General features: G+C 63.3%; 1 protein-coding gene across 5 annotated transcripts; it reads left to right on the plus strand.

The window, feature by feature from the left end:
* On the plus strand, positions 1 to 27,560 carry TPCN2 (two pore segment channel 2). 5 transcript variants are annotated; one of them, XM_036875775.2, is made up of 25 exons: positions 2 to 149; positions 4,077 to 4,141; positions 4,826 to 4,902; positions 5,223 to 5,400; positions 6,710 to 6,826; positions 8,606 to 8,712; positions 9,306 to 9,378; positions 10,606 to 10,708; positions 11,626 to 11,691; positions 12,094 to 12,158; positions 12,725 to 12,822; positions 13,400 to 13,481; positions 13,690 to 13,776; positions 16,570 to 16,689; positions 16,821 to 16,880; positions 18,688 to 18,816; positions 19,539 to 19,588; positions 21,005 to 21,104; positions 23,280 to 23,351; positions 24,553 to 24,626; positions 25,091 to 25,172; positions 25,252 to 25,334; positions 25,739 to 25,820; positions 26,200 to 26,294; positions 26,917 to 27,560. In XM_036875775.2, exons 1-25 carry the CDS (start codon positions 77 to 79, stop codon positions 26,993 to 26,995), a joined length of 2,217 nt encoding a protein of 738 aa, XP_036731670.2. In that variant the 5' UTR covers positions 2 to 76; the 3' UTR covers positions 26,996 to 27,560. The 5 variants fall into 5 exon arrangements, with proteins under 5 accessions (XP_057362683.1, XP_057362682.1, XP_036731670.2 ...); XM_036875776.2 differs by having other exon boundaries at positions 10,609 to 10,708; XM_057506700.1 differs by lacking the exon at positions 25,739 to 25,820 and having other exon boundaries at positions 1 to 149.

The raw sequence follows: 27,560 nt of genomic DNA on the forward strand, positions 1-27,560 counted from the left end.
CCGCGTGGACACGCTGCGCCTGCGCAGGAGGGCTTGCGCGCATCCCGTCCCTCTGGGAGTGTCGGCCGGCGACCCCATGGCGGACCCCAGGGCAGAGTCGGAGCCGCTTCTGAGTCGGGCCCGCGGCGGCAGCGTCCTCGTCGGCCCTGGTGAGCAGGGCCTGGGCAGGGGGCCGGGCCGCGCCCCACCGGCCGCCCCTGGCCTCTCCCCGCGCGGGTGCGCACCCTGCGGGCAGCCGGCCCCTCGCGTGCCCCTCGGTGCGCCCGGGGGAACCGCCCCTGCTTTCCGTGGAGCCGCTCTGTGGCTTCCAGGAGGCAGCACTTCCATTTCCCCGGTTACTGTGGGGGAGTCCGAGGCCCGGAGGCGGCCGTTTCCCTGCCCGAGGGCGCACGCCGCCAGGAAGTGGCTGATGTGGATTCAGAGCCGGCTGGGGGTGACTTGGGAGTTCTTTCGCTCCACCTTCTCATGCCAGTTGCTGGGAGTCCCCCTAGAGGCTGGTGCCCCTTCAGGCTGGGGCCTGGGCGGGCCTCTGCAGACCGGGACAGCTTCCCCCCTTACCCTCTGCAGCGCCCCTCCGTCCTTCCCGTTTACCAGCAGAGAGGGTGTGGAATCCCGGTCAGGGTGGGTCGGTGGGGTCCATGCCTCTGGCAGATACCGGAGGGGGTGGGTGCTGGGTGGGGATATGGAAGGGCCTCAACCCCGTTTTACATGGAGGAAACAGGCCCAGAGAGTCTCTGGGACCCGTCCGAGGTCACAGCTTTGGCATCGGGCTGCTGCTAGTGCTGTGCTTGGTGTTCCTTCCTGGGCCACCTGCCTCTCGGCTTGCTTGCCTCCTCTGTCCAGAGAGGCCTGTAGCGTGTACCCACACTAGTCTGTGGAATATGAGGGTGGGTCCCCGACAGGAGGTACGAAAATCAGAGCATGAGGCGGCTGGCTACACACCCATCCCCAGGAAAGCTCTCCATTAGGCCGTGCCAGGCCCCGAAGGGCCCTGACAAGGGGCATAGGACGTGGCAGCATTCAGGGGACATGGACTTGGTGTCTGGAGGTTTTGGTGCCCTTCTGGTACTGTGTGACCTGGCAGGTTGGCTAACCTTTCTGAGTCTCAATAAAAGGTGGGTAGGCAGAGTGGCTGTGGTGAGGGGTATGGCGAGGATTCAGAGAGAATCCAAGAATGCTCTGGGCGCAGGGCCCGGCCAGGTGGCAGAGCTGGTGCACCTTGGGGTGTCGGCCCTTCTGGGTGGAGTACCACAGCCCTTGCAGGTCTGAGCTCTGGCAGAGCCGATGCTGGTGGAGACAGGAGCCAGAGGCCTGGCAGCGTTGCTGGTGAGGGATGGCTTTGGAAGAAGGGCTCTCTGTCCCAACATTGTGGCCTCGGTGCGGGCTTCTGAGAATGTGGACAGGGCGCTCTGTGTTCTGGATCGCCCCAGCCAGGCCCGGCGAGACTCTTCAGACCAAGGGGCAGTGGGCACTGAGAATGGCCCCTTCGGTCTCCGTGGCCCAGCTCCATGCAGGACTCCCAGCTGGGGCTTGTCTCAGATTCTCCTGCTAACGGGGGTGGGGGGGGCAGGCTGCTGCTGCTGGGACCCTGTGGTCACGTCCTTCTGACCCAGCCCTACTGCATGGGCCATGGCTTCAGGGTGAGGCTGGTCATTTTCTTGTTCCTGGTCTTACTGGTTTTGGAGAAGTCAGAGGGCGAGAGATTTTGATGCCATAGAAGGGGCTTTTAAAATAACACTGTCAGTCTGTGCACTGGTCCAGTTCCCGAGGGGCAGCTGAGGCACCGAGAGGTGAAGGCTCGCCTGGGGTCCTACGGGGGCTCACTGAGGCCCCGTCAGGTTCAGAGTGGAGGCTGGAACAAGCGCAGGGGAGGGGCTCAGGCCTGGATGTCGGGGAGCGGAGCCTTGGAGGCCATCTTGGGCTGATGTGGGGTGTCGATCGACCTCCTGTTCTCTGCCGTGACTCTCCAACCTGCTGGGGTGAGGGGGGTGCCGACACGTGTTGCCACTGGGTAGTGAGTCTCTAGATCACCGAGTTGGGAGACTGCTCCTGTTAGGACCGATAGCTTGGGCACGGGCCTGGAGTCTTTGGAGAGCGTGGCCTTGGCAGAATGAACCAAGTTCAAGATGAGTGGCATGGAGGGTTCAGGGAGCAGCAGGAGGGGAGGCAGGTGGGTGGAGATGGGCACCTGCATGCCAGGCCGGGGACAGAGTGTGGACTCGCCCCTGGAACATTGGGGACCCATGGAAAGCTGTGAGATTCTTAGAATTGTGGGTAGTGACAAGATCCCTCTGGCCGCTGCAGGACGGGGAAGGGGGCCTGGTGTTGGGGGCTGCAAAGCAGGGGTTGATGGCCTTCCTGACGTTTGGTGACCCGAGGGCCGGGCAGCTCATGTAGCCAAACCCAGCTTCCATAAGCCAACAACCAAAAGTCAGGTGAGGGGGTTGGGCAGGCGGAGGGTTGGCAGTGCTGGGCAATTCCCAGGGTGCCTGACACCCTTGGCCTGGGATGGCGTGCCCCAGTGTGAGCCTGGGTCTGGAGGGAGCCCTGGAGCCCTGGGGTACCTGTCTCTGCCTGTCTAAAGAACTGCTGTGTGCTGAGCCCAGCTGTCCTGGGTTGTGTGGGCACAGCAGGGGGCAAAGCAGAGTGCCACTGATCATGAGGTCCCAGGACACTTCCAGGTGAAGCAGACGGTCATCACCCTTGGGGCCTCCCTGGGGAGCTTTCAGGGTTCCTCAGGTCAAGCTTGGTGGTTGTGCATGGGGGAAACCGAGGCCCAGACCCAGCAGGGTGCTTGCTCTGGGTGACACAGTGAGGTGGCGGCAGAGCCAGGAGGGAGTCCAGTCTCCTACTCCTATCCGGGGCCCCCAGCTCCCCGACAGGCCCCTGGGCCCTGCTGCACGAGCCCCGAGGACAGGGCAGCCGCCTCCCTGGGACGGTGGGCTGAGTGAGCATGGGCTGAGTGCTGCCCAGGTGCCCGGCCTGCCGCCTGCTGAGCCTCGGGCCTTGGCCTCTGCTTCTGGGCTGGCTGGCGCACGTCTACATTCTCTCGGCACCGGCTAAGGGGTTTCAGCAGCTGCTGGCCCCAAGGGACTGGAGGTGAAAGTGGACTCTTCTGTGGAACGGCGTCAGGGTTGTGCACCTCATTTCCAGGCCCAGATCTGGGAGCTGCTGGGGGCTGCCCACTGGCTCTGCCCGCCCTGTGGCCTGGACTGCCTGGGCTGCTCCTCTCGTGGGCCTCAGGAGGTGGGGCTCCTCTGTTGCTGTGGACATGGCAGTGCATGCCCTTCTCCCTCTGTATCAGGTGGCAGCTTCTGCAGCGAAGCTGCGATGTGATGGGCAGGCCCGTGGTGACTAACCTGGAGTGCGGCTCCTGGCCCCTAGATGGGTGGGGGCTCGGTGTCGGGCCAGGGCTCTTCTGGGGCCTGACTTCCTGCAAGGCTCTCCTGAGGCCGGCCCCTGGGAGTCAGGAGCCTGCCAGGCCCACGGAGGCCCCGTCCCAGCCTCCTGTGCCCCAAGGACCCAAGTTGCTAGTTGGTGAAGGTAGCAGAAGGGTAGCGACAGCCTCCTGTGTAGTGAGCACGCTGCCAGGCCAGGCCTGGGGGCTCTCCTGCCCTTGAGCTGCCCCTTGTGGTATCTCGGGCTGAGCTGGATGGCTGCTAGCACCCTAGTAGGCAGAAGGGGAAAGACAGGCAGAGAGCTTAGGCCCGGGGCCCGCAGCGTCTGGGCCAGCAGGGAGTCGGGCTCCAGGCCTTGCTTCCGTGCTGCAAGCTCCCCGCTGCTCTGCCCCAGGGTGCGTGGGAGCCACAGGAGCGGAGCTGCTACTCCCCCGGCCTGGCGCCCTGCACCTGCCACGAGAGGCCCTGTACATGCTCGGAGCCTGCCACTGTGGGGCACAGCACTGAGCAGGAGCCTCTCTCCTGGATGTGCGTGGACCTGCTGCCGTGTGGACGGCGTCGTGTTCCAGAGCCTTGGGGGGGAATGCAGCCAGTGTCTTCCCTTGATCTCAGCCGTGCTGTGGCAGGCGAGCACCCCGTGCGCCCCCTCGTCACCCAGGGTGTCCTCTCTGCCTGCAGGTGCTGAAGCCAGGCAGGAGCTCTGCTTTGACCAGGCTGTGGTCTTCATTGAAGACGCCATCCAGGTGGGTGGCACCTGCCCCGGGTCTTGTGGGGACTGGGTGATGGCCGCCCTTCCGACCCCTCACTCCTCACCTCCCCGGGGCCAAGGCCTTGGCTGGCTGCTGGACCACGTGGTCCTTGTGGCCACGCTAACCTCTGGACTCGGCTCTCCTGGAGTCCTTGCTGAGGACTAAGCACTGGGCGCTCTTCCGAGTCCAGGAATCCTTCCTGTCATCGGTTCGCTAGCTGTCGAGGGCCTGTCATGTGCCACGCATTCCAGGGCCTGTGAACGATGTCCGAACATGGCCAGACCCAAACAACACTCAGGCCCCGTTAGGGACATGGAATATGGAGGCGAATGGGCCCAGCTTGGGGATTAGGCCGGGGCTCCGGAGGTCACAGTTGAAATGGGGTTGGGGGAGCACCCTGCAGAGGGCACAGCTGGGTGCACACAACGCAGTGCGTTTCTGTTCATTGCCCCTGTCTGCATGGAGTCCACCCCTCAGGGCCTTGGGAGGCCTGACCCTGACCTGCTGGGCCATGAGGGGGCGCTGCCACTTTGTGCTGAGTCGCAGTGGACCCTGCCACCCACAGCTGTCTCCCGGCCTTGGGCCTGTCATCGGCTGAGGGGGTGCCCTGCACATGCAGGCTGTGTGGTGTGGCCCTGGGAGCCCCACCCACGGTCTGCTGTGACCTTTGACTTACAGTATCGCTCCATTAACCACCGCATGGACGTCTGGTCGATGTGGCTTTACCAGTGGTATTACTCGGACGTGTGCCAATGGTGAGAACACACGGGGAGTGTGGTTCCTTGGGGGAGGCTGGGCACAAGGCCCGGCAGGCTCCCCTGCCCCTGGGCTCTTTGGGGAGAAGGGCTCCTCTGGTGGCGTGAGTTTCCTTCCAGAACATTCGGGTCGGCCATGGCAGTTGAGTTTCGGCCCGATCGGCTCACTCTCTGACCACTTGGCAGGCCGGGACCTGGGAAGTGCTCCCCCGGCCCGCCTGGGGCCTGTCTCGCCCCCCGTGGGCGTCTGCTTGCGGCTCTGCCTTTCGGCCCCTTGTTTGCTGGTCGCTGCATCTCTGCTGGTCTGGCCCTTTCCCCAGGGCTCTGAGCATCACCATCTTCCTGATCCTGTCCCTGGCTTTTGTCGAGACGCCCTCCTCGCTCACGAGCACCTCAGACGTGCGCTACCGCTCGGCGCCCTGGAATCCACCCTGCGGCCTGACCGAGAGCGTGGAGGGGCTCTGCCTGCTGGTCTTCCTGGCCGACGTCTCCGTGAAGGTGAGGTGGGCGCCGACAGGCACCTCCCGGCCCGTTGGCCGCTTTCCCCATTTATTTCTAGCACTCTGGGCCCTGCCTTACTCCCCGCTTCACTTTGACCCTCTGAGCAGAGGACTGGGTTTCTTGGAGAATTCTGGGCGGTGAAGCAGTGCCCGCCAGCCCTTCTCCCTCCAAGTGCAAGCCGAGGCCTGGTGGCCACTGAGGGAGCCCCGGCTGGTGGGACCTCTGGGGTGCCTGCTGTGGTCTGGCAGTGCCACTGTGAGGAGAGACCCCGACTGAGCCAGAGAGGACAGTGGGCTCCCGCTCTGCTGCCACGTGGCTGTGTGTCCAGCTCTGGATTCTGTCCATGACCCGAGTCCTTCGGGAAGCTGGAGGTGGGCTTTGCTTTGCTCGCTTGAGCTTCTGAGCTGCGTCAGACTCCCCCATGAGACATGGAGGCGCTGTGTGTTGCTGTGAGCCCCAAGGTCTGTTACTTCTGCCGAACAGCTGTGGTTCTCGTGCTCAGTCCGGCCTGTGTACACAGCCGCGGCATGTAGTGTGGGCCGTGCCCTGCCTGCGGGTCCCTGTCATGTGGGCCCCTGCCTGGCACCTGCTGGGCGGTCCTGCTGGGAGAGGGGGTTTTGGACCTCTGTGTGCTGATGTGAGGGGCGTGGGTGAGTTGGGGTGTGCGTGTGGGAGACCAAGGGCCCTGGGCAGTCTTATTTATTCTCTCTTAGCTCATATGTGGTTAGGAGGTCTGGGGGTTTATAGCCACACCTGAAACTGGAGAGAAGTTCTTGTCAGCATTTTTTGAATGGTCGGTACCTTTAGGAGGCTCAAAAGGTGGGAGTGTGCACATTTTTATCTGCGAGCTGAGACCCCTGGAGGGTCAGTGTGGCAGGAGGTGGCAGTTGGGTGAGGGCAGAATCCACGACAGAATCCCTCCCCTTCCCAGCCCCAGGCGTGGAGTGGAGGCTTGGCCCTGAGCGGTCACTGTTTCCTAGTCTTTCTAGAAAGATTCCCCTGCACAAGCTAAATGGATGGTTGGGTGGGGACCCTGTTACCAATGAGGAAGCCGAGGCCGGGGAAGTTTGAGTGCCGAGCCCATGGTCAGCGGCCGCTCGAGGTGGCTGACGGACTGGCAGGAGTGTGGGCCGGGTGGGCCTCTGACTGCCACTCAGCTTCCTGCTTCCCGAGTCACACAGAGACCACGCCGCCTGCTGAAGCACTGTGCTCTGGCCCCCTGGCGTCGGGCACCCACGGCCTCAGACCGGCTGCGCGGTTGTGTCTGCAGCCAGCCCCGCCTGCTCAGCCAGCGTCTCTCCCGCAGAGCTATCTGGTCGGCTGGGCTCAGTTCCGCAAGAACCTCTGGCTGCTGGCCTACCTCGTGGTGCTGGCGGTGTCTCTCCTGGACTGGGTTGTGACGCTGAGTCTGGTTTGTCGGGAGGTAGGTGGTGCGGCAGCCCCACGGTGGGAGTGGGGCTCTGGGTGTGCTATGGCCCAGGTGCGTGGTGGGCATGGGCCGCCCACCTGCCCGGCGCTGACCCCTCCATGGCACCCCAGCCAGCCACGGGCTGGGGAGCTGTGTCCCCATCTTGCAGGTGGAGGGGCCGAGGCCTGGGGGGCACAGGGGCCCGGGAGCATGTTCTAGGAACCCCGGGTCCTGCCTCGCCCTGGCTGGGTTCCCCATGCAAGCGCCGCCCCAGGGCCTCAGCCCAGCCACTTGGCTGGAGCTCTGGGAGGCGCGATGTGAGAAAAAGCCCACAGAGACTGGCAGGCCCCGACCTCCCCCACGGCAGTATCTTGATGCCCCCTGGAGCCCCCAGAGGCACTGCCCTGTGATGGGAGGAGCAGAGCTGGAACGTGGGTTCAGGGACATCTGTGTCCATCAGGGCCGCTCGGGGACACAGGCCCGTCTGGCACTGTGGCGGAGAACTTGTGTAGGGGCCTGTCCCCACGCATCCTCCCCGCATGCACATGGCCCTCGTCTGTGCACCCCCATCCACGTCGGCCCCCTGGATTCCTTGCCCCACCATGTGGCCTGTTCTTTCCTCGCCTTGACTGCCCACCCAGTTGTTCCCCTTCTTGGCCCAGATGGGGAGGACCCTGCTCCCTGCAGGGTGTCTGTCCTATTTGTCACCATCTCTCAGTGGCTTTTCTGGTTGAGGCTTTTGGTCCATGTGCAGTGGCTGGTGTGAAGGAAGGCGGCCCAGGGCAGCTAGAAGGGGTGGTATTCACACCCAGACAGGGACTGGACGACCAGCCCACCGAGCAGGCTGGTGGGCTGAGTGGGATGCTGGGGGCAGGTTCTGGGGGCCTCCAGGCAGCCGCGAGGGCTTGGAGGGAGGGGACACAGCCAGCCTCGTGTCTCGAAGATGAGATGTCCGGTGGGATGGAGTCGAGTTGAGAGCTTGCGCTGGAGGTTGTGTGTGGGAGTCCGGAGTGTAAACGTGACACTAAAAACCCACAGCTTCTCATTCACCAGGGCATGGGGCTGGAGGGGAGCCGTGGGGGCTTGGGTGTCCAGCACCTGGGGATCAGGTATAAAGGAGATGGTCAAGGCACTGGGCTGGCTCGGAGGCCTGGAGGTCACCGAGGGTGGGTCCCCACTCCTGGCAGGAGGACTGATTGTCTGGGACGGGCAGGGGTGCGCGGGCTGGTGAAGGGGTGCGTCTTGACTTTGTCGTGAGTGGAAGGTATTGAAACGTGGTACGTGGAGGAGGAGGAGGAAAGCATGCCTGACGGGCCTGTGAGCGGGCTGGGTGTGTCCCGAGGACAGTCTGCGGTGGGACAGCCTTTGGTTCTGACAGGAAGGCCAGGGGGCGTGGGAGATGCTGTGTGTGCATGCGTGCGTGCCCGTGTGTGTGTGTGTGTGTGTGTGGAGGGTGTGCACGTATGCCCGTGTGCAGGGGGTGGAGTTCCCTCTGCGTGGTCTGTGGGTGTGGGTGGGTGAGGCCCCATGGGCTGGCAGCTGCTCCCCTGGGGGAACAGGTGCCCCCTCCTGGCAGAGCAGGGACCCAGCAGGAGTGGGGGTTGCTCTGAGGGTGCTGGCTGCCTGCACTGGGGGGACAGTGAGAGCCTGTGTGGGCAGGGGCGTTGGATGGGCATGGTGTGACCAGGCACCGGAAGCACTGGGGCGTGTGGCTGTGGAGCAGCCCGACGCGGGGCCCGGCACCCGTGTCCCCCCGGCGCAGGCTCTGCCACGGCCCCTCCTGGTCTCTCCCAGCCCCTGCGGCTGCGCCGGCTGCTGCGCCCCTTCTTCCTGATGCAGAACTCCTCCTTGATGAAGAAGATGCTCAAGTGCATCAGGTGGTCGCTACCTGAGATGGCCAGGTGGGCTCTGGTGCCGGGTGTGCTGGGGGGCGAGTAGGGGTTCCTGCCCCCTGTGGCAGGGTTAGGGCGCCAGCCACCGGGGCCTCCGTCCTGGCAGCTGTGCATCAAGACCCCGCACGCAGTCTGCGCCCCACTGGGCACTGTGCCCAACCTGTTTGAGTCCCCTGCCAGCTTAGGGCGTGGCCAGTGACAGCCTGGGAGTAGGGGACAGCTCTACCCTGGGTTGTGGGGTCCCTGGCAGCTCCTTGGAGCCTTGCGCATCCCAGAGCGCCGTGGCTGTGGCCGCGCCCCCCTTCCTGCTCTCCCGTCCCCCCACCCCAGTCTTCCCCCCACCTGGCGTGTCCCTGCTCCCCCAGAGGCTCAAGTGGCTGACCCTTCCCATCCAGTCCAGACGGACGGAAGCAGCCCATCCCCTCTGAGTCCCTGGGGTCCTTGGGTCTCTGGGAAATGCCCCTGGAGCGGCCAGTTGTCGCTGCCAAGGAGAGAGGGCTCCGCCAGGGCAGGACCCCAGGGCTGAGCCCGAGGCGGGGTCCGGGGCAGGGCGGGCTGTGGGGGTCCCCGTCCGGGCCCAGCGCTGAGTGTGGGCCCCGCAGTGTGCTGCTCCTGCTGTTGCTCCACCTGTGTGTCTTCGCCATGCTCGGGATGCTGCTCTTCACCGGTGAGAAGGTACCACCCCTGCCCGCCCCTGCCTGCGGCCCCCGGGTGGGACCTGGTGGTGCTTCTTGGGCCAGCAGAGATGGAGGCCCAGGTCAGGCCGCCTGCCCAGACTCGTGACCAGGGCCAGTGCTGGGCCACCTGAGCCCCTGCCAGGGTGCCTGCTCCCTCCCTCCGTGCCCCTTCCCTGTGGTCCTTGCTGCCTCCTGGCCCCGGCCGCTCACTCGGCGCTCTGTGGAGGAGTCTGCTGCCTGCGCCCTGGGGCCTGCTCTGGCCCCTGGCCCGTGCGTCTGTGGTCCCGGTGTCTGTCCTCATGTCCTGGCCGGGACTGCTGTCCTCAGGGCTGGTGTCCGCATGTCCGTCCTGTGAGTGTGGTGGTGCTCGGTCAGACTGGTTTGGATGCATCTGTGGCTCCATTTGGGGTTGGGGCTGTGCTGTCCCTGGGGGAACACCACGGACTGTCCCTTTTGACCCTGGGGGGGCTAGACGCCCCTTTGTGTGTCTTCATGCATATGTGTGTCTCTGTCTACATGTGAGCCCACGTGTCTGTGTAACTGTCGTGTCTGTGGGCAGTGGGGGCAGCTAGCCTGTGGGGACCAGCCCCCCACCTCTCAGGCCCCTCAGTGGCCCAGTGACGCTGCTGTTGTGCAGAATCTGAGAATGGTGGGGGGCCAGGGAGAGCCCTCTGATCTGGGGATGCTGAGTATCCTGAGGGGCCGGGGGAGGGGGTCGCTTCCTCTGCTGGCTTCGTTTTCTGCCCCACGAAGTATGTCTGGGCCGGGGGGCTGTGCTTCTTGGTCTCGATGTGGGTCCTGTTCCTCGCCCACCGTCGGGGATCAGACGAGGCTGTGATGGTGGCTGACCCGTGGGTAGGAATTCGGCCCTACAGCCCGCACGGTGCAGCACCCGGCAGAGGCAGGCCGGAAGGGGGCTGGCCAGCCCCTGCACGTGCTGTTTGGGCCACTGGGCTGTGAGGACGTGCTCAGCCCGGCTGGCCGAGAGCTTTGCACTGTGGTTCCAAGCAGGCCCTTTTCCGTGGCCTGTGTCCATGCGGTGTTGGGCCTCTCTGGGCTCTCGGGCTCGGAGGCCCTGATTTGGGGCCGGCCTGGCTGAGAGTGGGCTCTGCAGGGACGCGGGGAGCATGGTGGCTGGTTCTGGCCTGCGGGGTCAGGGGCCTGGAGCCTTGGCCAGTGGGGTGGAGGCCCGAGTGGCCGCTCAGAGGGCCACACGTGCTCTCAGCAGGACGATGGGCAGGACAGGGAGCGGCTGACCTACTTCCGCAACTTGCCGGAGGCCCTGACTTCCCTCCTGGTGCTGCTGACCACTGCCAACAACCCCGACGGTGTGTGAGGAGCGGGGCCAGGGCTGGGCTGGGGGAGACCGGCCCCCGGGGCCTTCTCACGGGCAGGTGGGGGTGAGAGGGTGGCGCTCGTCTCCTCCCTCCCTTCTTGTTCTTCTCCCGTGTCTTTCCTGCGTCTTCCCTTCGCTTCCTACCTCTCTCTGGCCCACCCTGTGCTCTCTCTCTCTCTCTCTTCCTTTGGCTCCGCCCCCCGCTCCTTTCTCCGCATCTCCCGACCCCACGGAGAAGCTGAAGATGGGCAGTGGTGTTTGTGTGGTGGCGGGAGACGGTGTGTTCAGTGGGGCCTCCCTGGCGGCCACCTCATACCCTGAGGGGGTCCAGCCACGTTCCCTGTTGCCACCCAGGCCCAGTTCCGGTGCCACTTGGAGCCACACAAGTAAGAGGCCCTGAGCCCAGGTGGCTGGCCCTCATGGTCGGGGTTGCTGCTGGGGCCTCTGCTTGGGCCAGGGGGTGGCCAGGATGCGGTGGCCGCAGTCCTGCGGCCTGGCCACGCTGGTCGGTGCCTTCCTTCTTGGGCTTGGGGGTGTTTACTGATCCTAGAGACCCTCCCGGGAGGGCAGCCCCGGCTTCCACACCCAGGAGAGCTGTGCAGCTGGACCCTGGGCACTGTCCCCACATACCCTGTGAGTCCCAGTGAGTTGCCCGAGGGAGACCTGAACCTCCAGCCTGGGCAGTGGTCACGGGGAGGCAGGTCTCAGCTCAGCGGTAAGGAACGCGCATCCTTGAAAGGTGCTGGGCTCGCTGTTCCCATGCGTGTGGAAGCAGAGGTGTGAGGTGGGGACTTGGGACGGGAAGGTTGCTTCGCTCTCCCACCCAGACCCCTCTTAGGGTCGCAGTGGGGACTGGCCGGATGCTGTGGCTGTGGGCCTGTCGCAGTTTCCCCCATTTTTTTCTTGTAGTGATGGTCCCTGCATATTCCAAGAACCGGGCCTATGCCGTCTTTTTCATAGTCTTCATCCTGATCGGTGAGTCTGGGCAGATCCGTAGGGGTCACTTGGCAGGATCCGGAGGGCTCAGGGTGGGCATGCCCCCAGACCTGTGCTGTCACCTCAGCGTGGCCCTCACCTGTGCTTTTTGGTCTGTGACCGCTGGTGATGTGTGCTCAGCACCCATGTCTGGGCAGGTCGGGTGGCATTCCTGTTTGCTGGATGTGGGCGGGTGGCCTGCGTGTTGGGTGGCGTGCCCTGGGCTGTGCAGCAGGAACGGCAGGTACTCCGTGCCCCACGGCTGTCCGGGCCCTTCCCACCCAACCCCGGGTGTGCCGGGCCCGTGTCTGCCCTCTGAGCCTGCGAGGCTGCGGCTGGCTCCTGCCACACTCTGCCCCCAGCCATGGCAGTCCCTCCTGACGGTGGGTTTTTCCCTCGAAGGGAGCCTGTTTTTGATGAACCTGCTGACGGCCATCATCTACAATCAGTTTCGGGGCTACCTGATGGTGAGCCGGGCTGCTCACCTCCCCGCCACAGAGCTGCCCCTGCGGACCAAGCGGGCGTGCCCGGAGCTGACCAGCGGGGTGGTCTGGGGGCTTTTCCAGCCGGGCTCCGGGGGTGTGGGCTGGGAGGGTGGTGGCCCGGCCCCCGGCACGGGTGAGCTACGGCGGAGTGGGAGGGCAGGGGTCTGCAGTGGGCTCTGCACTGCCCTGTGGGTCCCTCCTGTGAGTGAGTGGGCCCCCCAGGCGGTTCTGTCCCCAGGGCCACCCGGGAGCTTCTTCCCTGCCCACCCCCTCTGCTGTAGAATCGCAGCTCCCAGGGCAAGTGACCCCAAACCCGCCAGTGGGAGGGCAGGGGTCCCCGAATATGCTGGGAAGAAATGCACACGTTAGTGAATTACATACCTCACGGGGCTGTGGTTCCTTCTGCTGAGGACCGGCCGTGGGGTCTGCGACTGGTGTCTGAGGGGCCGAGGGGCTGCTTTCCAGGCTGTGGGTGGGCAGGGCGCCCCTCGGCCTCAGGCTGCTGGGGCAGGGCTGAGCCGAGCCACCCAGAGCTGCACTCCCGGCAGAAATCCTTCCAGACCTCACTGTTCCGGCGGCGGCTGGGGACCCGGGCTGCCTACGAGGTCCTGGCCACGGCAGTGGGGGGAGCAGCCCGCCCTCAAGGGTGAGTGCAGGTGCTTCTCCAGGGAAGTGGGGCTGCCAGCCTGGAGGGAGCCGCACAGCTGTTTAGCTGGGGTGTCTCCCGGGCAGTGGCCGTGCCGTGCTGCCCTGGCCCCACTCCACCCGTGGACTCCAGAGATGCCCCTTCCCTGGGGTCCGGGGTCCCCGTGGTTGTGGTCTGAGCTTGTTTGTCCTCACGGCCCCTTGGAGGTCCTGGGCTGGTGGGCGACCAGGTGGCTCTGGCTGTACCCCATCCCCCCTCCACCCCTGTCCTTGGGTCAGAACCGGAGGGGCTTCCATGCCTGGTTCTGAGGTGGTGTCAGCGCGGGAGGCACCAGCCCTGTGGCCGCAGCCCCATCTGAGCGTCCACAGGCTCCTCTGTGAGGCGGACGAAGGTGCCTGCTGGGAGTTTAGATCACGGGTGGCTGTGAGGCGGCCCTGGTGGGCTCCCTCCCGGAGGCCCTTGTCACTGCCGGGAGCTGCTCAGTGGCTTTGGGCCGCAGGTCAGACGAGAGGTCAGGGCAGCCCAGGGCACTAGGCTGGCTGGGCTCACGGGCTGTGGGCACTCTTTCCCCACACAGAGTCGGGGTGAGGCCCCGGGACCTGGTTCAGGTGCTCCAGAAAGTCCAGCTGGACGGCAGCCGCAAGCGGGCCATCGTGGAGGTATCAGCCCCTCCCCTGCCCCCCGCGGCCTGTGCTTCTGGGCTCCTCCTGGAGGTCTCACAGGCCCATGGCCCCTTTTCAGGATGGGGTGTCATCTCAGGTCCACCAGGGTGGCCCAGCCTGGGTGGGGCTGGGTGGCTCAGCCCCCCGCCTCTGGCCCTGCTCCGGCCTCACCGACACCGGCTAACCTGTGCTTCCCCCTCTGCAGAAGGTGTGTTCCTACGGTGATGACTGGCTGTCCGCTGACGAGTTCCAGAAGCTCTTCAATGAGCTTGACAGGAGGGTCATTAAAGAGGTAATGGGCCAGGGTGAGCAGGGGGCTCCAGTGTCACTCCATCTCCTGAGTGGCCCTTGGTGACCTGCCTTCCTGGGGATTCTGGCCCCTGGGGTGGGGTGAGTGGGGGCGGGGGTGGTGTGGCTCCTGCAGAGTAGGGTGGTTTTGCTGACCTCCTGAGGTCCACAGGCCCCGGGGACTGGCCTGGGCCTTGCCAGACTTGGAGGGGCCTGCAGACACTTTTCGTCTCCATGACAGACTTGTCTTCTTCCCGGGTGTCCTTTCCTGGGAGGTTCCTGCATTCGTCCATTTTTTGTCTGTCAGGTCCAGGCGTCCGGCTCAGCGTGGGTCCTGAGGACCCTGGGCCCCTGCATTTCCTACAGTGGGTTTTTGGGGTCGGGGGTGGAGAGGCTGGGAGACAGCCAAGGAGTTCGAAGGCAGTTTATAGGGGCCGCGGAGGGGCCATCTTTCCCGCCGCTCAGAGGGCCGAGCTGGACCCTGGAGTGGGGGTGGGGCAGAGTCGGAGCAGGCGTCTCCTGCCGGCTCTGTCCCTCTCGCGTCACTCGGCTGGGGCTGCCGTGGTGAGTATCGCACCTGATGGCTGGAGCAGCCTCTCCTGGGCGTGTGGACGCCGTCCTCTCCCCGGGTCCTTGGGTGGTCGTCCCTGTGTGCTGTCTGTGCCCTGACCCCCTCTTCATTTGAGGACACCAGTCACGTTGGATCAGGGTCAGCCTGTGACCTCATTTACCTTGATCAGCCCTTTAAAGACCCACCTCCAAGTATAAGCACACCCGAGGCAGCTGGGGGTCAGGGCCTTGGTATGTACATCTTGGGGGCACAGCTCAGCCTGTAACGACGGAGTGGTTCGCTGTCAGCCGCTGTGGCCCCAGGTCCCTGTCAGAGGTGTCTCCCCAAGGTGTCCCAGGTCACCTAGAGCCAGGCCCTGCTTGGCGTGCATCCCCGAGTGTCCCTCCCGCTGTCCTCTGGGGTGCCCCTCCTCGACGGCCCCTCAGCGTGGCCTCCCTTGGGCGTGGGGGACGGCCGCAGGGGCGTGCAGGCGGGCGCTGTGTGTCAGCGCACCAAAGCTCTGCCTGGGACGCAGGGTGTCACTCCGGGGTGACCTGGGGCAGTAGTGAGTCTGCGTCAGGGCGGATGTCGCAGAAACCGTGGCAATGGCTCTTGAAGCGCAGGCAGAGCTGGAAGCACCTTCTAGGTGATGGTCTCGTCCTGGGGCAGGAGGCAGCTCCTGGCAGCTGTGGGCTTGGTTTGCTGGGGTTCAGCCCCTCCTGGGGCAAGTCAACTGGGTAGGGAGACATCTGGAAAGGCAGGCTCACTTCTCGGTTTGCTGGGGGGTGTCTGCCGACATCTGGGCTCCCCTGGGTGCTTGCTGGGTCTGTCGGACACTTTGGGGTCTGGGTCATCCAAATCCGACCTTCCCACCCTTTTGATGTTGGGATCACATGATATCAAGAAAAGGTGCTGTGGTTGTGACTGGTGGAGTGGGCACACACTGGGCACAGGCTTGGGGTTGGTGCAGCACACGTGCCACATCCCTGCTCTGGCTGTGCCTTTCGTGCAGTGGGATGTTCTCTCCCCAAGGTGCCTGGGTCTAAAGTCCAGAACGGTGGTTCTGAGGTGGGAGTCTGGGTCCCAGAGGTTTGGGGAGCTATGATGTCTGTGCCTTGGTTTTAGGACGCTCTCATCCCCCAAATGCTGATACAGGGGGCGCAGGAGACACCTGGGGGTGTGGCTGGGACAGAGCCTCACCCTGCTGACCCACCACGTGGGAGCCAGGAAGTGCAGGAGGCCTCGTCCTCTACTGGGGGCTAGCCTTGTGCCCCCCTGGCAGGTGCGGGAGGGCTCTGCCCTTTGTAGCGGGGCAGGCGTGGGAGGGTGAACTGGGAGCCGAGAGGCAGTGGACTGACAGCGCGGCCAGTTCAGGCCCAGAATAGCCATGCTGTTCTTTTTGATGCCCCAGTGTTTTCCCTCCAGACCCTTCCCCATGTGGTCACAAGCGCGTGTGTGTCCTGAAGAAATGCCGGTACCTTTGTCTGACATACACGAGGTGCCTCGCCGCTCGGTGGGGCCCCAGGGAGCTCTCCGTTTTCCTGTGGACCTTTGCGTGATGATGAGATGCTCTCTGTCTGCCTCCCTGATGCAGTAGCCACGGATCACGTTGGGCTGTTGAAATGTGACTGTTGTGACAGAGAACTGAGTGATTTGATTGGACTCCGATCTAAGCAGCCACGTGCTGCCAGCGGCTCCCGTGGGGCTGCCGCGTGGGTCCGTCTCACGCTCCTTGGCTGCTGCGCCACGTCCTCCCCTGAGGAGCGTCCAGGTGGCTGCTGTCGCGGTGCTGCAGCGACCGTCCAGGCCTCTGTCCTCGTGCACATGGACGCGTCCTGGGAGGGCGCTGGCGTGGAAGGCGCGGGGTCTCACGGTTGTTCTGACGTTAGTGTTTCTTGCCAGGCTGCCCTCCGTCGCTTTCCATTCCTGCCTGTTCACAGCCTATGGGTTACTCCTGTTCTGTGCTTTCATAGTTATTGGCACATGATTTACGTGTTTTTTCACAACACTTTCACATCGTGGTAAACCCTCTGCCTTTCACGCCTGCGTGACATTCTGCTGTGGTTTCCTTAAGGAATCAGTAGCCGTTTGGGTTGTTTCTGGCTCCCCTTTGGAGTTACAAAGCAGCGTGTGATGGACATCGTGTGTGGAGGCGTGTGTGTGTGTCTGAGATCGTTTCCTGAGGCCAGGTGGGCTGGGCTCACCTGCCGGCACGTGTGTTTCTGAGCATGTGTGTTGCCTCCCCAGCCCCCGCCACAGCCCGAGTACCAGTCTCCGTTTCTGCGAAGCACCCAATTCCTCTTCAGGCACCACTGCTTTGACTGCCTGGGGAACCTGATTGCCCTCGGGAACCTCCTGTCCATTTGTGTGAGTGTGAGCTTGCCCTCGCGGGGCCCGGGCGGTGCCGCGTCCCCACCCCCCAGTTCCCTGCCTGCCCTGCCTCCGGGTGCTGCTGTGCCAGGCAGGGCTGGTGAGCTGCCCCCACCCTGGCAATCCAGGTGTTCCTTGTGATGGATGCAGATGTGCTTCCCAGGGACCGAGATGACTTCATCCTGGGGGTGAGTCCTGAGGCTGCTGCGCTCAGGCCGTGGCCGGGGACGCAGGCATCGGAGAGAAGAGCCGAGGGTGCGGCCCCCACCTGCGCTCCGGGCCTGGAGAGGCAGGCTGTTCCCGGGGCGCCCCAGGAAGGCGGAGGCAGCGGAGGGTGTAGGCCCCATGGGCAGGCGTAGTGGGAGGACGGGACCAAGGGCCAGGGAGAGGGGCAGGTCTGAAGGGCCACAGGTCGTCTTCCGGCTGGTCTTGCCCTGGGATGTGACCTTTCCTGTCGGCTGTTTTCTCAGCCTCGTTTAGAATTGTGAACTCCTTTCCTAGTAGTGTAAGTTCTTGTCAGTCTCCTTAATGACTTAATAATTTTTCCATTTTGGATTTTAAGCAGAAGAGCAGCGATACCTCTGTGTAACTTAGTACCAGGACCTTAGCAAGGCATGTACTTTAAAGTTCATTTTAATGAACATAATATGGACATTATCAAAAGGATGAAAACTATTAAATATTTTCTATGTAAGAAAAGGCTTGATTTGCTCTAATTTAAAAATGGCACATTATCTCATGTATGTTAAATGGAGTAAAACTTACCACATCATCAAAGTTGGAAAAAAATGGCTTTCTTGAAAACTGTCCTATTTTATGCTTAAGGAAAGTCAAGCTTTTTAATGTTGTAATTTTGTTGTATTTTTTCCTGTACGAGGATAGTCAGGCTCCTCTTCATGAATAACATTGCAGAGGTGGCTGGATTTTATTCCTGACAGATGTCAAATTGTATTTACCTTTTTTAACAACAGCCTTTTAAGTGCTAGAATCAGCTTGATTATTTTGAGAGACTTTGGTCTGATGAGTCCACCAAGGGGTCTTGGGATGACTTTGTAGAATTCCACTGTTCTATGCCCACAATACCTGCTCGTAGTGCAGGACCAGATGTTTATCCTGCATCCCTTCATGGCTGTGAACAGACAGCGCTGACCAGGAGCACAGGGTTTTGAGTGGTCACCTGGGCAAGGCGACCTGCCGTGCTCAGCTGACCCCACGCTCCATTCCCCCCCACGTGGGTCTGTGCACGTATGGGGAGGGTTCATGCGGTCTCCTTTTAGGGACGAGCTACTAGCTATTTACCGTTTTTAAAAAAGACAGTGGCGCAGAAGCCTGCGACCACCTTTGATGAGGAGACCCCCCAGCACACCTCCCCAGGGCTCGGGAGGACCTGCCTAGAGCTGGGAATGCCTGGCGGTGGGGGGCACGGCCCCTGTGTGCTGTAGGAGGCTGCCCTGACGTTCCCCTGGAGAGTGGACTGGTGCGGGCCCCCCAAAGAGGCCAAGGGGAAGAGAGCTAGGGGCTGAGCTCAGGTGGCGGCCGTGGGGAGGGAGCGGTGTGGCGGGACAGGAGTGGGTGGGCTGGAGGGCAACCCAGGCCCTGCAGGCACAGAGCAGATGTGGGGCCTGGGGGCTGAGGGCCCCTGGGACGGCCAGGGGAGTCTGGGGCCAGGGAGCAGGTGTGCTATTTGTCAGTGGAGTGTGTGTGGGGTACCGGTCGCCTGAGTAGCTATGGTGTGAGAAGGGGCTGCGGGCGGGATGGGGGCTCAGGAGGCGCAGGGAGCCGGAGGGCGAGGGTGGTGTGGCCGGGGGCCTGCGCTCCTCGGCCAGCTCCTGTGTGGTGATGTGACGGCGGTGCCAGTTGGGCTCACGAGGCCCTGCTCCAGGCCCCCTCTGGGCCGAGCCCGGGGACTGAATGGCTGCAGGGGCCTCTTGCCAGGGGTGAGGGCGGGGAGGGGGCAGCAGTGGGGCTGATGCCAGGTGCCTGTCTTCCCTTCAGATTCTTAACTGTGCCTTCATCTTGTACTACCTGCTGGAGATGCTGCTTAAGGTGTTTGCCCTGGGCCTGCGGGGGTACCTGTATCACCCAAGCAACGTGTTTGATGGGCTCCTCACCATCGTCCTGCTGGTAAAGTCCGGGAGGGGCGGGGCGCCGGCCTTGGGGGCCGCTGTGCGCCGTGTTCCAGCTCGGGCCGCCCTGAGAACCGCAGGCCGGCTACAAAGGGCCATCCTGCACCACTCTGAGCTTGGCAGGCGGCCACCGGGGGTCCAGAGGCTGGGTTTCCGAGGCGTCGTGGGGACAGCCTGCCTTTTCTGACCCCTGAGGGAGCCACAGAGGCAACCCACAGCCCTCAGCGGCTAACCCGGTCCTGGGCACAGTCCTAAGGACGGTAGGACCTTGACATGCAGGGCGGGGCAGGGTGGCTCTCAGGCACCTCGTGTTGTTGGGAGAGTCTCCTTTCCCCTGGACCCGTGGGAGTGCGGGGCCGCCGCCCGGTGTGTGTGTCACAGCGCTGTCAGGGAGACGTGTACCTATTTGGCCCCTTTGAGCTGTGGCCCCTCAGGGCAGGAGCAGACACGGTGTGAGAGACTCGACCCGGACTCCGCCAGCCTTCCCGGGGGCCTGGCCCTCGTGCTCACAGTCCCCCGATTTCCGAGAGTAGAGTGTCGCCTTCAGTTGCAGGAAGTCCCTACGTTTGGAACCAACCCTTGGGGACAAGGACTGAGCTCTGATTTCTCTCCAAAAGCCTCCTCTGGGGAGAAAGTGCTGGATGCGAGCTTTAGAATTCATTGAAAAGCCGCCCAGATCAGTGTTGCTGTAGCAATGCCTTCTATGTTTTGTGATTAAAGGTTTTGGAGATCTCAACTCTGGCTGTGTACCGGTTCCCACACCCAGGCTGGTATGTGACTCGGGAAGCGACGGAGGCTGCATCAGCCGGCGCCCTGCCTGGGCCCAGGGAAGGGGTCCTGCTGCCCGAGGCAGGCCCGGGCCTGCCCCAGGCTAGGTCTCTGCGCCTGGCTGTTAGGAGGGGGCTCCTGCCCCACTGAGGACTCGGGAGCGGACCCCTTCTCGTGGCTCTTGGGGTTCCTTAGCACCTCGTAGCTTTCCTCTAGAATGGTAGCATTCCCAGAGCTCATCAGGAAGTTGTTAAGGTGCCCCTCCTGAGGCTCAGCCCCAGCACTGGGGTGGGGGACACGTGGCCCTGGAGAACTGGGTGCCGGAAGCAGGGACAGGGGCCCCGCTCAGGGTTGGGGGTCCCGTGAGCCCTGGAATCGGGCTATGGACCGCCTCTGGCTGGAAGCTGTGACCTTGGGTTGTCACCTCTCACCTGGTGTCAGGTTTACCTTCCTGTCAGGTGGCCGAGGAGGGGGCCTGGGGCCCGCTGGACTCTCGCTGCCATGTGAACCATGCCACCCCCGGCTCTGGTCACACACGGGCACCTGGGCAGGGGTCCCGGGGCGCCTTGGCGTGGCTAGTGGCAGCCGTCGGGTCACACGGCCCAGAACGCAGCTGCCCCAGCAGGTGCACGAGCCGACTGCGGGCCCTGGGCGGCCCTGGTCTCCTGGTGCCTCTGCAGGGCGGCCCTGGTCTCAGCGGGGCAGCTGGGAATTGCTTGAGGTGGGGAGTGGGGCCGAGACGCCTGCTGTTTGGGGTCAGCTCCCAGGAGCCGCAGGAAGGGTTTATGCGGGACGGGATGACAGGCTATGGGGACTGGCGCCATCCTCAGTGGCCCCAGGCCTGGCATGAGGAGCCCACCTCAGAAACGGTGGTGCCCAGTGGCTTGGCCAGTGCCTAACGTGCACCTGAACCCACACAGCACTCCCGCCGAGTAACGCGGGGTGGTGCTCTGGGTGAAATGGGTTTAAATTTAAATGGAAATGAGAGCACGGTAAGGCTGTGAGGGTCATCCAGGGATGGGGGTTGGGACAGGTTCAGGGGTCAGGGAACAGGATGGCATCAAGGGTCAAGGAGAGGGTCAGAGGAAGGGTCAGGGGTTAGGACATGTGGCTAGGGGTTGGGGCAAGGTCCCCCTCAGTGCCGGGACCTGAGCTGGGTGGTGGTGCCCAGGCCTCGGTGGCCCCCCGTGGACTGCAGAGGGCCGTGTCTTGGGCATGGGCGAGGGCGGTTGGGGCCCTGCCCCCTTGCTGAGTAGGAGCTTTCTGGTTGGTGGCGGCTGCGGGGTGAGTGCCCGCCGCCCTCGGTGCTCTCCCCACGTCTCTCTCTCTCCCCCTCTGTCTCTGGACTGTGCGTCTCCTTGTCTTCCTATGGCCCGTGTCCTGAACCTGCCCCAGCCCGCGTCTGTGTCTCCCTCCAGGAAGCCGGAGATGCTGGGCCTGCTGTCGCTGTGGGACATGGCCCGGCTGGCGAACATGCTCATCGTGTTCCGGTTCCTGCGGATCATCCCGAGCGTGAAGGTGTGCGGCTGTGCCTGACCCCCGCCCCTGCTGTCGGCTCACACTGGGCACTGCTCCAGAGAGTGGGCGGGCCTGGTGCCGAGGGACCAGGCCCGAGGACGGCCACCTCACCACCTCAGGCCCCCTGGTGTGCGCGCAGCCCTGCACTGTAGCCGGCTGGTGCTGGGGTGCGGCTGGGAGCCGGGTAGAGGTCCTGCCGGACTTTTGTGGATCAGGCGAGTGAGGGCCGGTGTGGTGGGACTGGTGTGAGGCCCCACAGCCAGTCGCAGGGGGACCTTCATGCTCCCTGGCCCCCTGGCATTCATGAGAGGCAGGGGCAGGAGCCCTTGAAACCAGTATGTTCCTAGGTGTCCTGGGGTGTCCAGAAGGCCTTTGGCCTGGGCTCCTAGTGGCTTTTAGTAATGAGGGGAGCGGTAGGGTTGGCCGGGTGCCCACTTCCAGGACTCCCGTGCAGGAGCGGGTTGGCTCATGACCATCTCCAAGCCTCGGTTTCTCTTAATGCACCATTGGGAGTAACCCTGACCTGGAGGGGAGGGAGGGTTGGTGATCAGGGTGTTCAGGCTCTGGCACAGAGGCAGAGATCACCCAAGGATGTCAGACCCCTTAGTGGGTGTCCATGTCTTTGCTGTGTGCACGTCTGTCCCTCTGAGCAAGCTGTGCGTCTGCCTGTCTGGGGGTTACCTGTTGTCCAGCCGTATTTACCATCTGAAGGCGGCTCTGGGTCCAGGTGCAGATGGGGGCTCTGCCCCAAGGCCTGCACACATGCTTCCAGTGCAGTCCGTACATGTGACACATGTGAGCACACACACAACCATACGTGTGCAGTCACATCCACATAATTGTTCACATAGTCACACATACATAATACAGCCATACACAACCATGCAGGTAGTGACACCATCATATCCATGTAGTACATAGCCCCACACACACATACAAACTGAACACATACACGTAATGGCACAGTCCCACACATGCATGCAGCCGTGTATAATCATGCACACAGTATACACACATGCCCGCATCATGTACACACATGTGCATGTATGAATACACATACAGTTGACCCTTGAACAACAACGAGGTTGGGGTGCTAACCTCAGTACAGTTGAAAATCTGCATATAACTTTTGACTCCCCCAAAACTTCACTCCTACTAATGGCCTACTGTTGACTGGAAGCCGTGCCAGTGACAAAACAGTTGATAAACATATTTTCATGTTACAGATCATATGCTGCATTCTAAGAGTAAAAGAGAAGAGAAAATATTTCCTCAAGTGGTTGTAAACCTTTAAAAAACTTTTCAGTATGTTTATTGAAACAAATCCACATGCAAGTGGACCCCTGCAGCTCAGATCTGTGTTGTTCAAGGGCCACCAGTATACGCACATCACCACGTGTGTACACGTATGTGGTGGTTTCCGTGCTACCACCGCGCATTGAGGTGTTCTGCTGGATCAGAAGGGGTAAGAGGCCTAATCAGCTGTCCAGGGCTCAGGTTGGCAGGTGAGCGGAGCTGTCCTGGCTGGGGCTCTGAGGCCCCCTTTCTCAGACCTGGTCACTGGGGTCTGGCCTGGCCGCCTCCAGGTCTGCCTGCTTTGGAGCCTCCTGAGCAGAGAGGAGTTAGTGCAGCCTTGTTAGCAGGTCAGCAGGCAGGGTGGACTGCGGTCCTGCACACGGTGGCTTTGCCAAAGGGTCTTGGAATCAAGACTCGCCTCAGGCTGAGTGGTCGGCGGTGTGTAGGGGTGTGGGAACATATGGGCATGCGTAGGTGTCCACGACTGTGTGTGTGGAGCTGTGGGGTGTGCATACAGCTGTGTAAGTTTATAGGGGTCTGTGCATACAGCTGTGTGTACACAGCATATGTGCAGGTGTGTGTGTACAGCTGTGGGGTATGTGCAGGTGGGGTTTTGGGGTATGTGCAGGTGTGTGGGGGGCTGTGGGGTGTGTGCAGGTGTGTGGGGCTGTGGTGTGTGTGCAGGTGTCGGGGCTGAGGGGTGTGTGCAGGTGTTGGGGGGCTGTGGGGTGTGTGCAGGTGTCAGTGGGGCTGAAGGGTGTGTGCAGGTGTGAGGGGGCTGTGGGGTGTGTGCAGGTGTGTGGGGGGCTGTGGGGAGTGTGCAGGTGTGGGGCTGGCCGGGGCCGGGAGGACAGGCCTTTTCGTCCTTCCCGCCCGCAGCTGACGGCTCTGGTGGCCAGCACCATCCTGGACCTGATCAGGAACATGAGGGCTTTTGGCGGGATCCTGGTGGTGAGTGAGCCCGTGCTGGCTGTGGGGCGGGCCCTGGAGCTGGGGCCTTGGGTCGGTGAGCGTCTCCACGGGGTCGGGAGGCCGTCCTGCTGGGGGAGCATCCCTCCTGTGTTCACAGCTCTAGTTCGGGTCCGGTAAGCCCCGGGGCGGGCAGGAAGCCGGGTGCCCCCTCCCTCCTGGAGGCTGTGCCTGACCCCCTCCCTGTCCCCCTCAGAGAGCCTCTCGGCCACTGTCAAATCCCTCATGTTTTCTGGGTTATGGGCTTGTTGAGAAACTGGTGAAAAATAGTGTAAGAGGTACCAGGACCCCCCCAGAGCCCACATGACCTCGGGGGGGGGTTTTGGCCACCTCTCCTCGCTCAGGGATTTCAGGAACTCGCAGCCACGTCCGCGGGAGAGCCTGCTGCCCGGGACTGGCTCTCCCTGCCTTCCGTGCCCCTTGGTGTTGCTGCTCTTCCGAGGGGCTGCTGGCTCCGTCCTGGGGCGCTTCAGCCTCAGGCGGGGCAGACGGGGCAGGCGGGGCAGGCTAGCCACCTGCTGGCTGCAGAGGGCCACCCGAGGCACTGGGGTCCTTTACTCTGAGCATCGTGGGGGTGGGAGGCTGCCTGGGGCCTGAGGCGCTTTGGGCCCGACACAGGATGTTAGAAATAGGCACTTGTATCAGCTACTGACTTCCCAGAGCCCTGTTGGCAGTGGAGGGAACAGGCCCAGGAGCGGCTGGGTCAGCCTGGGGTGTGTGCCACTGTCCCCTGAGCGTGTAAGGGCCAGGCCAGGCCACTGGCAGCCCCTCCCCTGGCTGGCATGGGGCTACCTGTTTGCCTTCCCGGGATGCCACCTTCTGGATGGGCCTGGCCAGTTCCCACCTGCCCTTCCCCAGACGCGTGACCCAGAGGTGCCGACTCCTTAGCCAGGGTGGCTGGTGCTGTGCCAGTCCTGGAGGAAGGGCCTGCAGCCTGTTTCCATGGGCTGCTCGGTCCTCCCCCGGCCCCCAGTTTATCTCTGGGGCTCTCCTGGCCGGCTCTCCCTCCTTCCCTTTGGGGCAGCTTGGTGGCCAGCAGGGGTACCTGGGAGCAGAGCCCCGGGGGTCCCCAGGGGAGCGGCCAGGGCTGGGATCCCCACTGGGTGCAGGCCTCGGCCTCAGCCCAGCCCTGCGGGGTCTGAGTGGGCCGGGGCCGGGTGCTGACCAGCCGTCCCCCCGCCAGGTGGTGTATTATGTCTTCGCCATTGTCGGCATCAGCCTGTTCCGAGGTGTGCTCGTGGTTCCTGGAAACAGCAGGTGGGGTGGGGCCTGGGGGATGGAGGGGAGGGAGGGGCTGGGGCGGGGGTCCGCGGTGGGGGCCTCCTGGCTCCTTCCTCTGCCTCCGCTCTCCCCCCTCCCCGCTGCTCCCCACCAGGCCCGCACCCAGGGGGTGTACTGGGAATGCTCAGGGCAGCGCCCCCGCCCCGTGGCCCCTTTTTGGACCTTGAGGCTGAGCTGCAGGCGGGCAGGGGGCTGTGTGATGCCAGCTCTGGGGCTGTAGAGCCCACGATGGCTTGGGGCTGGGAGAAGGCCCCTCCAGCTGCCCTGTCCTAGTGTAGCTTCTGGTGCTCTTGTTCCCTCACCGCGCTCATAGCACCTCCCAGCCCAGGGGGCATTTCTCCTTTTCCCGCCTTTGTCAGCGGCGCATATGGGTTCCGGGCTGTGCGGGTGCCCCCTGTGCGTGTCGGCCCCAACCCTCAACCAGCTTGTCGTGTCCCCAGCCTGGCCTCTGACAACGGCTCGGCGCCCTGCGGGAGCTTTGAGCAGCTGGAGTACTGGGCCAACAACTTCGATGACTTCGCGGTGAGTCCTGCACCCCCGCTGCTCGGGACCGGCCCCCCTGCCCTCCGCGCCCCATGGAGCCTCGTCTGCTGCCCCACAGGCCGCCCTGATCACTCTGTGGAACGTCATGGTGGTGAACAACTGGCAGGTGTTCCTGGATGCCTATCGCCGCTATGCGGGCCCGTGAGTGGCCCTGTGCTGGCTCTCCTCTCTGCCGCCCCGCCCCTTCCTGGCTCTGGGTTCACAGCTCCCGGGTCACGGGGGCACTGGTGGGGCGGGAGGGGGGGGCGAGGGCCTCTGGGAGGTCCGCAGCATCAGGGCTGCTTGGGCTTGGGTGTGGGGCCCCGGGGGTGGGCGGAGCTCAGACCCGCCCCAGCAGGTGGTCCTGGGTCAGCACCTCGTGCTGGCTGTGCTACGTTGGCAACTCACTGAGTGTTTCTAAAACTTTGGTTAGGGCATCTCTAAAGTGGGCATAACAGCAGAATTCCTGGGCAGGACCCCCCAGGAGCTGTGGCACACGTGCCATGTTTCTGTTACGGGCATGATCTCACTCTGCTCACGGTGGCTGCCGCTTCCTGTCCTCCCAGGTGGTCGAAGGTCTATTTTGTGTTGTGGTGGCTGGTGTCATCCGTCATCTGGGTCAGCCTGTTTCTTGCTCTGATTCTGGAGGTACTAGGTCCCTGCCCAGGCTGCCTCCTCGGTAGTTCCTAACTTGCTGGTGGGCATGGGGCTGCTGCCCTGGCCCGCTGGGGACCGTGGTTGGCAGAGGCTGTGCTGGGCCTGGGGGGCCCTGAGCCCAGGCCCTCTCCTTCCCTTGGGCTCTGCACTGCTTGCCCTGGCTTCTGGGAGCCCCCTGGAATGCCCCTCGTGTTTGCCCTGTGGGGTCCCCAGCCCCCGGGGTGGGGCAGGAGGGCCTGCAGGCATCTGCTCCTGCAGGAGCTGGTGGCCCTGCCGGGTCCGGGACCCTAGTGTCCAGGGTGAGCCTCTAGCTCCCTGCAGTCGACACCAGGCCGACCCTGTATTCACACCCTTCCCCCCTTCCTGCCAGAACTTCCTTCACAAGTGGGACCGCCGCAGTCACCTGCAGTCGCTCACTGGCAACCCAGAGGCCACCACTCAGATGACTGTGGAGCTCTTGTTCAGGTGCGTGGCCGGGGAATAGGCTCCTGCTCGGCCCCCCAGGGCGAGGGGAGGGTGTCCTCTGTGACAGTGACACTCCCTGTGGCCCCTGGGCACCCTGTCTCCCTCCCCCAGCCCCTGGCTGGGCTCCTTTGCCTCTCTGCTGGGTAGCCTGTGCACTCTGTCCTGCCCCGCAATGAGCACGTGGAAGGGAGCCTTCTCAGGCCCTCTAGTCTCCAGGTGATGCTGTTCATGGGTGTGGACAGGTGGCCTGAGGGAACCTTGCCTTTCTCTTCTCTCTGGTGCCCTGAAGTTCCTCTACTAGTACAGGAAAGTGAAGGTCGTCCCAGAGGCCGCCCGCTGCGGGCGGCCAGATTCCCTCAGACAACACTAGCCGTGTCACGTGCCTCTGGACGGGCACACAGGTGTCTGGGCTTCTGAGAGCAGCGTGTGGACGGCCCCAAGGTGGATCCACGTCCCTGTGTCCCCAGTCCCTGCCTCGCTCCCTTCTGCAGGAGTCTGGTGACCCCGGGTGCCCCTGCACTGGATGTCCCGGGGTGTCCTTGGGTCTGCTTGCCGCCCTTCTGGAGGTGTCCAGGGCCTCTCCCTCCAGTGCCCCCTGGGCATCTTCTCCCTGACACCACAGGGACGTCCTGGAGGAGCCGACAGAGGAGGAGCTGATGGAGAAGCTGAGCCACCATCTGCACCTGCGGCTGTGCAGGTGACATCCAGGTGCTCCTTCCTGGCCTGGGACGTGGATGGCAACGTGGTCTCTGGACAGGCGTGCATGGGAAGAGACGGCGGCTGCCCAGGAGGGCTTTCCCTTGGATAGAACCACTTCGCCCCTGAGGCCAGACTGAGAACAGAGGCCCTGGTTCGAGTAGGCAGGACCACTACCCCCGCCAGCCTCTCGGATGGCCGCTGGCTTGGCGGTGTCTGTCCCGCACCACTTTCTGTTGTAAGCTGCCTCAGGGAGACCCTTACTTTCCAGATATGGGAAGAGGGTGACTCCACAGGGACCTTGGAGACAGTGAAAAGCACGCAACAGAGGCCTCCTCTCCTGCCCCACGATTTCCATGGTGCCTTCACTGCTGGTGGCCTTCAGGGACCAGAGGCCCGAATGGGCCCTGCACAGGCCAACCAGCATCTGTCTGGGGCATTAAGGTTGGCATCCTCGTGGTTTTACATGAAGAGAATCTTCACTGTTTTATTAAGTTACAGCTCATATGAGTGTGTGCTGCTTTGTTAATTAGAATGCTAATAATTTTCATCAATAAGTCTTGCAAAGAA

This window comes from Manis pentadactyla, chromosome 9 (genome assembly GCF_030020395.1).
Source record: "Manis pentadactyla isolate mManPen7 chromosome 9, mManPen7.hap1, whole genome shotgun sequence".
Lineage (NCBI taxonomy): Eukaryota > Metazoa > Chordata > Mammalia > Pholidota > Manidae > Manis > Manis pentadactyla.